At 40.5% G+C, this 13,858-nt stretch overlaps 1 protein-coding gene across 5 annotated transcripts in view; it reads left to right on the forward strand.

The window, feature by feature from the left end:
* frmd3 (FERM domain containing 3) overlaps window positions 1-13,858 on the forward strand; it is a 208,152-nt gene that overhangs the window by 129,446 nt on the left and 64,848 nt on the right. For all 5 annotated transcript variants that reach the window (XM_048527462.2, XM_048527463.2, XM_048527464.2 and 2 more), the window contains 2 exons: window positions 3,113-3,201; window positions 6,128-6,191. In XM_048527462.2, coding sequence (XP_048383419.2) covers window positions 3,113-3,201; window positions 6,128-6,191 — 153 coding nt within the window. The remainder of the gene's footprint in view (window positions 1-3,112; window positions 3,202-6,127; window positions 6,192-13,858) is intronic.

Consider the following 13,858-nt stretch of genomic DNA (forward strand, 5'->3'; position numbering starts at 1 on the left):
CACTGGATCTAAAAGGTTAACTCTGTTTTTTCCTTCACAGCTACTGCCAGACCTGCTGAGCTTTTGGAGCAACATTGTTTTTGTTCCTGATTTACAGCATCCGCAGTTCTTTTGTTTTTTATGTTGTTATGACAGAATCCAACATGCTCAAAGTCATAGCTTTTAGAAAATATTTTGAAAAATTCAGAATGGAAGAAGACACACTAATGTCCAAGGTGCTGGATTTGTTTACTTCCAGTACTGATGCCTCCTCCAATACTATTACTTGTACTAATTTCTTCAAGTTTCTCGTTCTCTGGACTCCTGCTTGCCATTATACCTGCAGTGTCTTTTGTTTCTTATGCAATGAAGACAGATATGAAGAATTTCCTCAGTGTCTGGATCATTTCTTTACTTGCCCTGTAATTTCTATCCTCTAATACTGCTACATTCATTGATCACTTCCTTTCTACACATGTATAGAAACTTTCACATTCTAGTTTTATTTTCTGTTTGTGTACTCTACCTTATCTTTCTTTATTCATTTCTTGATTATTTTGTATTGCGTTCTAAAATCCTCCAGTACTCTGGTCCAGCACTTTTTTGGCAACATACCCTTGTCCTTTTATCTGATGTTTTATTTAACTTCTCTAATTACCAGTGATTACAACATTTTTATTGTTTTTTAAATTTTTATTCCTGATAGTAACGTATGTTTGTTGAAACTCTAATTATTTACATATTTTCCACTGCTTAATTGCCATCATATATTTTAATGTAGTTTTTCAACTTGCCTGACTTGTTAACATAGATTGATTTGTTCAGATTTAAGTCCCTAGTTTCAGACTTAACAAAACCACTTTCATGATAAAGTGTATTTCAAATTATGATCACAGTACCTTGGAGGCATGTTCACTGCAAGGTTATAAATTATTCCTTAGTGTTCTTGTAGCGCAGCGGTTGTGTACCTATCTTTTGAGCTAGGGGGTTTATGTTCACTCCACTAAAAATTAAGATATTTGAAATTAGATGCGATGGAAATGTCACAGGTGGTTGAGCAACATAGGTAAATGAATCAAGAATTGAAAATTAAAGACTCTAAACAAGTGGGAAGGAATGGGATTAAAGGGACATGTACTTATGAATCAGGTCAGAGTTGATGGGAGGAGAGAGTTGAATGTCAGAGGGGAAAATAAACATGAAGAGCTATGTCCTAACTGTGGTTATTCCTCTAGTTAGAATGCATTGATAATTCTTTGCCACTTATTTCGTACAGAATTAAATTGGAATGTGCAGCATAGAACTAGCTGTTCAACTTAATTGATGTGCTTACGCATCACGCAAGCCTCATACCATCTGGCTTCATCTCACCCTACGTCCATGTCATTTCAGTTCTTTTCCAACCACGTTATTATTCAACTTCCCCTTAAAGGGATCTTTACTATCCTCTTGTACCACAACATGTATTCGCAAGTTTCACATTCAAGCCACTCTAAGAAGTTTCTTCCACAGTACTTGGTGGATTTAGTAATGATTATGCAATATTTATGATGTCAAATTTTGAATTCGCCTACAAGAGGAATTTTGTTTTTATGTCTACCCTATTAAACACCTTTGTAGTTCTAAGATGCCTCATAGGTAATTCATCAGTGCAGCACTAGCCTGTTGAGATCTTCCTGTATTATCCTGTAAATTATTCTTACACTTTCTCCAGTGCCTTTATCCATTTTATAATATTGAGAATTCAATTGTGCACAATATGTTTGAGTGTGATCAAACCAAGATAATACACAGGCTTAACAGAAGTCCCTTTTTATTTTCAATTTCAGCTCTTTGGCTTTGTTCAGATTTTTATGACCTTGAAAACCTACATCGCTACTTCTATTATAAGATAATAAAATGTGAGGCTGGATGAACACAGCAGGCCAAGCAGCATCTCAGGAGCACAAAAGCTGACGTTTCGGGCCTAGACCCTTCATCAGAGAGGGGGATGGGGAGAGGGAACTGGAATAAATAGGGAGAGAGGGGGAGGCGGACCAAAGATGGAGAGTAAAGAAGATAGGTGGAGAGAGTATAGGTGGGGAGGTAGGGAGGGGATAGGTCAGTCCAGGGAAGATGGACAGGTCAAGGAGGTGTGATGAGGTTAGTAGGTAGATGGGGGTGCGGCTTGGGGTGGGAGGAAGGGATGGGTGAGAGGAAGAACCGGTTAGGGAGGCAGAGACAGGTTGGACTGGTTTTGGGATGCAGTGGGTGGGGGGGAAGAGCTGGGCTGGTTGTGTGGTGCAGTGGGGGGAGGGGACGAACTGGGCTGGTTTAGGGATGCGGTGGGGGAAGGGGAGATTTTGAAACTAGTGAAGTCCACATTGATACCATTAGGCTGCATGGTTCCCAGGCGGAATATGAGTTGCTGGGTCTAGGCCCGAAACGTCAGCTTTTGTGCTCCTGAGATGTTGCTTGGCCTGCTGTGTTCATCCAGCCTCACATTTTATTATCTTGGATTCTCTAGCATCTGCAGTTCCCATTATCCCTCGCTACTTCTATTAATTTGTTACTCTATCCCATTTAGTCTGTTATTTTCTAAGGAATATGAAACTACTTATTCATTTAACCTTATGATTTTGATTCATCAAAGTCTCAAATCCTTAATCCCTTCAAACCTGTTTATAATTCCTTGCTGATAGTTCTTGCCATATGACTGTCTGCAAAGTTTGATTTCATTTCACATTGGATCTGTAGACACCTTTACAATTAACCACACTCATTGAACATGCAAAGGTTCTGCATCTTACAGCCCTCTTGACATAATGGGCGATGGAGGTGGGACTGCATGTTAGGACAATTGGAATGTCATATAGGTTGGAATTTAATAGACAGAGAGACAGACACACTCTCTCTTCTCGCTCTCTCTCTCTCTCTCTCTCTCTCTCTCTCTCTCTCGCTCTCGCCCACTCGCTCTCTCTCCTCTCTCCTGTGCCCCCCGCTTCATTGAAAGGCTATTCGATCAGGATGGTAGATTAAGGCTTATCTTAAGATAGGGTGTGGAAATATGTGCCACAAAAATGGTAAGAATTGACAAGCCTATTTCTAGGCTGCAGTGCATAAACATTCTAAATGTTTATCTTTTTATTTTAAGGATTCTTCAGGAGCTACAACTTTCATTGGATTCACTGCCACAGGTTTTGTTGTTTTCCAAGGGAATAAAAGGATTCATCTCCTAAAATGGTAAACTTGCTCATGCTCATCTTTCATTTTATGTACATTTAAATGCAAAAAGGATGTATCTGACTATGAAATTGTGCTGCGTTTGATACTGATAAGATACATTAAAATTGGCTTTGAGTTATTGTGGTTTATACCATGTGTGATGTTTAACTGTGATAGAATAACTGATCTCAAAGTCATAACCTGTTTTTTTTAGTCAAGAAATTCAGAAGACATCATAACCAATTTAAAAAACAATAAGTCTGGAGAATCTCAGCATGTCATGTATCATCTACAATGAGATACATAGTTGATAGGCAAAATCCTGGAAGCAGGAAGCTTGGGCATCTTTATTTTATGGAAGCCCAAAAATCACTGTCCTCACTTTGGAATAACACTAGGGGATTAAGGGTTCTCAGAATTTTGACGACAAATTGCAGTGCCATATCATCCATGCTTGTTAAATAGCAATCTTGCTAGAATTAATTGTATTTTAATTCACTTGAGTTATCTGTGAATGAGATATACATGCCTTCAAATTCATGACTGCATGCAGGACGCCAGCAAGAAGGCAGTCTAACTGTTGGAGGAAACATCAGCTGCTTAAATTCTGTGGAGAGCAACATTCAATAGCAAGCAATTATTGAGATCAGTTTGAGGCAGTCAAAAAGCAACCGGGCATGGCTAAACAACTGGGGGAGGGAGGTGACAGCCTAACAGGAAGAGGGTATGGCTGACCAAGGGCAAGAGAGAAAAAGGGAGATGGTGGATTAAGATAAATGGGACAGTGGTTACTGACGAAGGAAGGGAAAGAAAAAGAAGGTGCAGGGATTTGCAGGGTTAAAGGCTCAGGGATGCAGTTGTGAGGATTCTTCCTAAAAGGTGATATAGCTTTTAATATTCAGGTCTTAGTCCACATCACTTGCAGCATGTCTCTGTAATGGCTATCAGTTTGCCCTTATTTATTTACATTCATGTAATCCCCTCATCTGTTATGTTTTGAATGTTATATGAATTCAGATACAGAGCCTTTAGTCTTGTCTCTGTTGTTATTCTGCTAATTTCTTGTTTTATCTACAAATTCATTCATTCTGTTTCTGTCTGTTTATGATTTACACCATTCTATCTTGTCTTGTTTCTACTGTTTGATTTACTGCCTCTTCCCAAATCTGATGCCTTGCCCCCAGATTTGGAAATTGTGATGGATAGAGGGAGGAAGTTGGCCCATTGAGGGAAGGGCATTGTCAGTAGACTGTAGATGAAGTATAGTTGTGGGCAGAGCAAATAGTGTGTAGTAATGGTATCCATTTCTTTCTTCAGTGTCAATGCATACGATTGCATCAACAAGAAGAAATCTCAGAAGTGAACTTCCTGCAAGCTATTGAATATGGTGGGATGGGTGGTGGCTAGATGACTCAGAGTCATAGATTCATTGAACTGTACAACTTGTCTATGCCGACCAGATATCCTATATATGTCTAGTCCCATTCGCCAGCATTTGGCCCGAATCCCCCCTCAACCCTTCCTATTCATGTACCCATCCAGATGACTTTTAAATGTTGTAATTGTGCCAGTCTCCACGACTTCCTCTGGCAGTTCATTCCATACATGCACCACCCTCTGCATGAAAAAGATGCCCATTGGGTCCTTTTTAAATCTTTCCCTTTTTACCTTTAAACCTATACCCTTTAGTTTTGAAATTCACCACCCCAGGGAAAAGACCTTGGCTATTCACCCTATCCATGTCCCTCATGCTTTTATAAACCTCTATAAGGTCACTCCTCAACCTCCAATGCTGAAGGTAAAATAGCCCCAGCCTATTCGGCCTCTCCCATTAGCTCAGGCCCTCCAACCCTGGCGGCATCCTCCTAAATCTTTTCTGAACCCTTTCAAGTTTCACAACATCCTTCCCATAGCAGGGTGGCCAGAATTGCACACAGTAGTCCAGAAGTGGACTGTGATGATAAGAATTGGGCTTTCCATTGGTATAAAGTGTGCAGGTCAGGAGGAAAGGTCTCGAAGTCCGTGCTGACCGGATTGTTCCTTGCAATTTGTTCACAGATTATCTTAGGCAGGCATGATGGGTGAAGTGCACCCATTGTTTCTGCTAACTGGTAAATTGGTGCAGCTGTCAAGAAACCTCTAGAAGGCAGCTTTTCTAGAGAGAAAGTGAGGTGGTGATAGAAGGTGGATAGTGGACCAGATAGGTGGAGAGAAGACGGACAGGTCAGGCAGGTGGCGATGAAGCTAGTAAAGGTAAGGGTAAGTGTAATTAGGGAGTTGGGATGGGGTTTGGTCAGTGAGGAAGGAGGGACAGGTAGGTGGGAGGGAAGTCAGACAGGTCAAGGAGGTGGGGATGAAGCTGGTAGGTGAGTGTAGGCATTGGTGGGGATTGGTCAGTGAGGTGGGAGAAGCAGATAGGTGGGAGGGAAGATGGACAGGTCAAGGAGGCAGGGACAAGGGGGTTGCTGGTCTTGGTATGAGGTTGGGGTTGGGGAGATTTTAAAGCTTGTAAAGCCCACATTGAAACCATTGGATTGTAGGGTTCCAAGGCGGAATATGAGGTGCTGTTCCTCCAGATTCCAGGTGGCATTGTTGTGATACTGGAGGAGGTCCAGGGAGTGGGAGGGGGAGTGGCTAGGTTAATTGAAAATTTCAAAACTGAGATTGATAGATTTTTGTTTGATAGTGTATTAACATTTGCAGTGTATGGCTGTGTAGATGGAATTAAGAAAGAGATCCAACCCAATTTATTCAAAGGGCTGAACAGACTGAAATGGGTGAATAGCCTACTCTTGTTTCTATATTCATTTTCAGCTTCTAAGTACCTGCTGATATTTCTAATAAACTGATCATATTGTCACATTTCCCATGTGTAGGGAGTGACTTATTTGATTAATTTTACATTGTTTTCATGCCTCTCATGAGTTTTTTGTTCTTTTTCCAGGTCTGATGTCAGCAAATTGAAATTCGATGGGAAGACATTTTATGTTCATGGTATTCAGAAAGAGGTTAGATATTATACTGTCAGTGCACAATAACATAGAAAAGACAGAAAGAAATGATAAAGATTTAACAGCCAGCACTGACTAACAAACATGGCCCATGCACATCCCTCTCCTAGCATACACTGCAAATAACATTTTGTGTGTGAATATATAGGCATGTTTCCTCTCTGTCAGGAGCAGTTGTTAAATTCGGCTAGTTTCTGTGCACTAAACCTTTAAATGCGTGTCAGTATTTCCCAGTCAGTTATGTTTCAGAAATGTGACTTCACCAAGCAGAAACTGACACCACGCAGTGTGTACCTGCATTCATTCTCATTTTCACACTTAAAGCTATTGACGAGCTGCTTAATCACTAATACTGATGAACAAACCATAGCTACGAGAGGCCGAACAACTTTTTGTCACAATCGCATAATCTTTCTTAATTAGAAACAATATCAGACAATAAGGTCTTACACAGCTATGTCTTATAAGGTAGGGCTGGTGGTGGGGAAAGTGTACTGCTCCCTTCTCTAGCTCGTAGAGTCATAGAGGTATACAGCACAAAAACAGACTCTTCAGTTCAACCTGTCCATGCCAACCAGCTATCCTATATAAATCTAGTTCTATTTGCTACCGTTTGACCCATATCCTTTGCTATTCATATACCCATCCAGATGCCTTTTAAGTGTTGTTAATTGTACCAGCCTCCACGACTTTGTCTGGCAGCTCATGTCATGCATGCACCACCCTCTGTGTGAAAAAGTTGCCCCTTAAGTCCCTTTTATATCTTTCACCTCTCACCTTAAACCTATGCCCTCTCATGTTGGATTCCCCTGCTCTGGGGAAAAGACCTTGCCTATTTACCTTATCCATGCCCCTCATGACTATATAAACCTCTGACGCTCCGGGGAAAATAGCCCCAGCAATTCAGCCTCTCTCTGTAACTCAAACTTTCCGTCCTGGCAACATGCTCATAATCTATTTCTGAATCCTTTCTAGTTTCACAACATCCAACCCTGGAAGAAATGCTGGATGTCAGCTGATGCATATTAAACAAGTCACCCTGAACCAATAACTTACGCAGATAGCCTTAGTTGAGATTGTGACTTCTGCCCCTCAGTGGAAGAAAATATTATCTTCGTGATCTAATCTGACTAATCTGATTTATGGCAATGGACAGGAGTGATGAGGTGAAAAGTGACAAAAGCAGGGAGTGGGCGGGTGGCAACATTTTTTTTGGGATGCTGCTGATGCACATAAGCACCCCCTGAAGAATATGTGCCTCGTTCCTCCTTATCTTTCAGTAGTCTAATTAAAAAAGAGACCTACCAACTCATCTTCTCATACCAACTATATTATGTACGCAGCATAATATTAAGTATGTTTCATTATGAAATTCAGTTGCTGTTAACTATCATTTTTAAAGATGGCACGGAAGGTGCTGATTTTGGTATTTTCCTGCCTTCATTTTTATACGAAAGATTCAGGGATAGGCAGGAAGGCAATAGGTTGGTTATTGCCTTATTTTATGTGTTCTCATTAAATACCTGTCACAGGCCCCATAATATCCCAATAATGCAATAAAAGCAGGAGTAGACCATTGAGCCCTTTGTGAAGTTTGGCATTTAGCAAGCTCGTGGCTAATGTTAAAAAACTAATTCTGGTTGCCTGCCCTCTGCTCAGATCTTTTGTCTCCCCTAAAATACAAATATCTATGTACCTATCTTGATATTCACTAACTGAATAGCCACAGCTCACTGGGAAAAGAGTTCCAAAAGTTCACAAACCTTTGAATGAAGAAATTTATTTTCATCTCAGGGCTAAATGAGCAACGCTTATTCTGACACTGAGTTTCACCAGCCCCTTGGGGTAGTTTGGAAAGCAGGAAGGCTGGCAAAATGCAGAGGAAGGCATCATGTGATATACCTGATGTTTTCCTACTGCTGTGACATTTTGCCAGCAGACAAGCTACTTACCCCAACTAAGCCATTTAAAATGGCACTTTCCTAGCTTCAGGGGTTTTGAATGTACTTGGGGTACATCTAGTTAACCCCTCCCCCGTCAGAGGGGACTCTGTGTGGGGAAAGATCTTTTTTTGGAAATTCTTTGCTTCACAGAAGGGCACCAGCAGCATTGGTCACCCCTGTGGGAAGGGCACATTCTGTCCTCTCAATAGCACCAACCTCATTTACTCCTCCTTGAGGGCAGCAGCTATTGTTATGCCCTTATCTTTTCAGGTGTATCCCCTGCAACGACCATAGCCAGTGGTGGGGCTACTGAACTGAGGTCCTTTGATTTGGTCAGCAGTTTTTGGTCGTGGACACCACACTTAATACATGGCTACTGCTAGCAAAATGTGTTTGTATTTCTTGCTGCTGGCTAATGGGGCCATCCTGTTTTTGCTTCTAATGGTAATAACTCAACCTCAGACATAACAATTTTGCCCCTCGTGTTTTAAATGCCTAAGTCACAGGGTGCATTTTCTCAGAATCTATCCTGTCAAGCTGTTTTTAATTATTTGTTTCAGTTAAACCATTTCTCAGCCTTCTAAAGTTGAGCGAATATAGACCTACTCTTTTCAATTTTGCCTCATAAGACAAATTCTCCCACCCAATAATCAGTCTGATGAACTCTCACTGAAGTTTGCTTTTGAAAATCTGAATACATTACATCCACTGATTCTCTTTTATCCACCCTGCTAGTTACACCTTCAAAATACTGTCTTTAGATTTGTCAAAATCAATTTATGAGCAATAAATTTAAGTTGGCTGCTTAATTATATTCCAATTTTCTGAGTGCTGAAGTTATTTGAAATTGAATTGCCCCAGTAATGATTCACTGATGTACTGAATCCCGTTTTCTGTCTTCACTCATTTGTAAATAACAGGGCTATGTTAGCTGCCTTCCAATTCTTGGAAATTCTTCTGAAATCTAAAAAAAATCTGTAAGATCAAATGCAATGAATCCAGTTTTTTGGTTGTGACATTTTTGCTTTGAATCATAGGATACAGATCTTCAGGTCCATGAGATTGGTTGCCACTGAGATTCATTAATTTATCCACTCAAGTTTTTTTACACTGACTTCTTTAAGGTCATTAATTCTAGACCCTCAATTCATCATGCAATAGACACAAAAGAATGATTTTTCATCCTTGAGGTGGTTAATGGGAGTTAGGTGAATTCCTGGCTTAGTGTCTTCGCTTCTGGAGAAAGTGGCTTCATTCCTGGAGAGTGGAAGTAGTCTGCAGTCAGGGCAGCCAACCTGGGAAAGAGGTTGAAGACAGCAAATGGAGCACTTGCTGTTGTTGTGGGCTGTCTTTATCAGTGCTGTTGAATTTCTCCTTTTTGATTATAATAAAAACAAAAAGGAACTCCAGCCCTCTCCCATCACATCCTGTCACCACTTCTTGTATTCAAGGTGTCGTATGACTAGGTTCTTGTATAATTTTAACAACTTTCCTATTTTTGTATAGCATTTTCTGTGAAATAAAGATCAACATACCATTTGTCTTTCCTATTACAAACTAAACTCGGATGCTAACTTTTTGACATTCATGCATGAGGACTCTTATCTTCTCTGCTTAGCTGATTTCTGCAGTCTCTCTCCATTTAAATAATATTTGTTACTTATACAAGGCTACAAGTGCTTGGAGGTTCTGCTATTGATACTGTGGAAAGTAATGAATGAATGACTTCTTACAAAAAGCTTTTCTCTCACATTTCATTGCTGCTGTTTGGTTCATTACTTCTGTATATGATATAGTGGGCTTTTATTTACGTATCTATAGAAGCAATCATAATTTGTTTCTGTTTTTTGCAAATCTACTGTCATTTTCTCTTTTCTCTTACCTCATTAATTTCTTTCCTCTTGCTGAAACTTTGGGGATTCCTGTTTGTAGAGTTTATAAAGCAACAATGGAATTAGAATATAGTTAACATTAAAGAGATTTTCAGTGTTCTCCTGAAAACTACTTGCATGTAATCTGCAGCTACATGATCATTTTGATAATATTAAATATAGCTAATGCAGCATACTGGCTTCTGAGAATAAATTCAATGTACTTAATCAATGCCCATAATTTCAACAAGAATTGATTTCACTTGTGACTTTTACTCTCTGCTTATGCAGTGTATTATTATACAGAGGCATTGATACATTTTCTGATTATGCAGAGTGTCTCATCTGTCAATTTAATTCTGAATTTCATTAGATGAGTGAACTAGTTTTACTAGTGACAATTAGCACTGACAGTTCCTATAAATAATGAACTCTACACACACTTAGCCGTTAGCCCAAAATCCACAATCTGTCAATGCAATGATTCATATTGCAGTCATTTTGTGCTTTGATGACCAGAGTTCTCATTTCTCTAATACATTATTTTGTAGCTTATGGAACAATACTATTTAAAAATAATTTTGTAGTGGGCAGCATTTTAGAAGGTGTGTAGTTGTTTCCTGCAGTTGTAATAGAATCCTTTAAAATGGGGATTGTGGTATTCTATTCAATGAGTATTTAACAGGACCTTACATGCTTGCACCCACCAATTACTCCATCTTTGCACCCTGTCAATAGGATGAGTGAGTTGAGACCAAAGGGGGAAGGAAGTTTGCCAGGGACTGCTTTGTTGCGACTCCTGATAACCAGTTTTAGATTAGTATTGATGCAGAGGTGCTAATAATGAATTAACAAAATAAAACTAGAATTTGAGTCCCTTTAAAAATGAGCACCAGGAATGGATAGTCTGAAGAATCAATGGGAGGCAGTCCTTGCATGTGGAATTCCCACCTCCATTTTTGCCATTGTCATTTTACATAGAACGTAGAACATTACAGCACAGCACAGGCCCTTCGGCCCTCGATGTTGTGCCGACCTGTCATACCAATCTGAAGCCCATCTAACCTACACTATTCCATGTACGTCCATATGCTTGTCCAATGATGACTTAAATGTACTTAAAGTTGGCGAATCTACTACCGTTGCAGGCTAAGCATTCTATACCCTTACTACTCTCTGAGTAAAGAAACTACTCTGACATCTGTCCTATATCTTTCACCCCTCAATTTAACGCTATGCCCCCTCGTGCTCGCCGTCACCATCCTAGGAAAAAGGATCTCCCTATCCACCCTATCTAACCCTTTGATTATCTTATATGTCTCAATTAAGTCACCTCTCAACCTTCTTCTCTCTAACGAAAATAGCCTCAAGTCCCTCAGCCTTTCCTCATAAGACCTTCCCTCCATACCAGGCAACATCCTAGTAAATCTCCTCTGCACCCTTTCCAAAGCTTCCACATCCTTCTTATAATGTGGTGACCAGAACTGTACGCAATACTCCCAAGTGCGGCCACACCAGAGTTTTGCACAGCTGCAGCATAACCTCATGGTTCCGGAACTCGATCCCTCTATTAATAAAAGCTAAAACACCGTATGCCTTCTTAACAGCCCTGTCAACCTGGGTCGCAACTTCCAAGGATCTGTGTACATGGACACCGAGATCTCTCTGCTCATCTGCACTACCAAGAATCTTACCATTAGCCCAGTACTTTGCATTCCAGTTACTCCTACCAAAGTGTATCACCTCACACTTGTCCGCATTAAACTCCATTTGCCACCTCTCAGCCCAGCTCTGCAGCTTATCTATGTCTCTCTGTAACCTACAACATCCTTCGTCATTATCCACAACTCCACCGACCTTAGTGTCGTCTGCAAATTTACTAACCCATCCTTCTACGCCCTCGTCCAGGTGGTTTATAAAAATGACGACCAGCAGTGGACCCAACACCGACCCTTGCGGTACGCCACTAGTAACTGGACTCCAGGATGAACATTTCCCATCAACCACCACTCTCTGTCGTCTTTCAGCAAGCCAAGTTCTGATCCAAACTGCTATATCTCCCACAATCCCATTCCTCCGCATTATGTACAATAGCCTACTGTGGGGAACCTTATCGAACATCTTGCTGAAATCCATATACACCACATCAACCGGTTTACTCTCATCTACCTGTTTGGTCACCTTTTCAAAGAACTCAATAAGGTTTGTGAGGCACGACCTACCCTTCAAAAAACCGTGCTGACTATTCCTAATCAAATTATTCTTTTCTAGATGATTATAGATCCTATTTCTTATCAACTTTTCCAACACTTTACCAACAACTGAAGTAAGGCTGACTGGTCTATAATTATCAGGGTTGTCTCTACTCCCTTTCTTGAACAGGGGAACCACATTTGCTATCCTCCAGTCTTCTGGCACTATTCCTGTAGACAATGATGAGTTAAAGATCAATGGCAAAGGCTCGGCAATCTCCTCCCTGGCTTCTCAGAGGATCCTAGGATGAATCCCATCCGGCCCAGGGGACTTATCTATTTTCACACTCTTTAGGATTTCTAATACCTTTTCCTTGTGAACCTCCATCCCACCTAGTCTAGTAGCCTGTATCTCAGTATTCTCCTCGATAACATTGTCGTTTTCTAGAGTGAATACTGTCGAAAAATATTCATTTAGTGCTTCCCCTGTCTCCTCTGACTCCACACACAACTTCCCACTACTGTCATTGATTGGCCCTAATCTTACTCTCGTCATTCTTTTATTCCTTAAATACCTATAGAAAGCCTTAGGGTTTACCCTGATCCTATCCGCCAACAACTTCTCACGTCTCCTCCTGGCTCTTCTGAGCTCTCTCTTTAGGTCTTTCCTGGCTACCTTGTAACTTTCAAGCACCCTAGCCTGAGAAAGTGATAGAGTCATGATCTAACATGCATGGTGAGTGACATTAGGATTTCCCTTGCAGTCTTCTCATGGTTACCTTGCTTGAATGAGGAATTACGTTTGATACTTCTTCATGTCTTAAAAGTATTGCATGAACCAAACAATTTATTGTGAAGAGAGATAATGGGAACTGAAGATGCTGGAGAAACCGAGGTAACAAAGTGTAGAGCTGGATGAACACAGCAGGCCAAGCAGCATCTTGGGAGCACAGAAGCTCCCCTAAGATGCTGCTTGGCCTGCTGTGTTCATCCAGCTCTACACTTTGTTAATTTACTGTGAAATTGTATCAGATAGTTTCCTTGTCTACATATCAAGGTTTGTGGCAGATAAGTCAGTTGTTGAAGATGTAGAGATAGAGGTCATATGACTTGCAGCCTAGGAGGGACATTTGTACTCGACAGCATTTCATTCCAAGCATCCCTCTTTTTATTCAAAAAATTGCATATATTATCATGTACCAATGCATACTTGTTCTCGCTCTTCTGAAGTTTGTTATTTCCATCAGTCTATGCATATGTATTGCATGCGTGGTCCTTAAAACATGCTGGGTTTTTAATAGTATGCATGCAAATTGTTGTCATTGGCTTAAAATAAAAAAAACGGCAGATGCTGGCAATCTGAAACAAAACCAGATTTTGCTGGAGAAACTCAGCAGCACTGGCAGCAGTACAATTAATGCTTCTAGTCTGCTGACTCTTCATCAGAACTGTTCATAGCTAAGAAAAACTGGTATTTACAGAAGCTGTAGCTGAAGTGGGGAGAGGATTTGAAAGGGAGAGATGAGTGAATTGGAGGTGATGGAGCCCAGAGAAAGAGTTATATACGAAATGGGTAGGTAAACAAAGATACAATGGATATCAGGCCAGGACAGAAGAAAAACAGAATAAGAGATAACGAAAGCCAGAATTGAGAAAAT

This window comes from Stegostoma tigrinum, chromosome 3, assembly GCF_030684315.1.
Source record: "Stegostoma tigrinum isolate sSteTig4 chromosome 3, sSteTig4.hap1, whole genome shotgun sequence".
Taxonomy (NCBI): domain Eukaryota; kingdom Metazoa; phylum Chordata; class Chondrichthyes; order Orectolobiformes; family Stegostomatidae; genus Stegostoma; species Stegostoma tigrinum.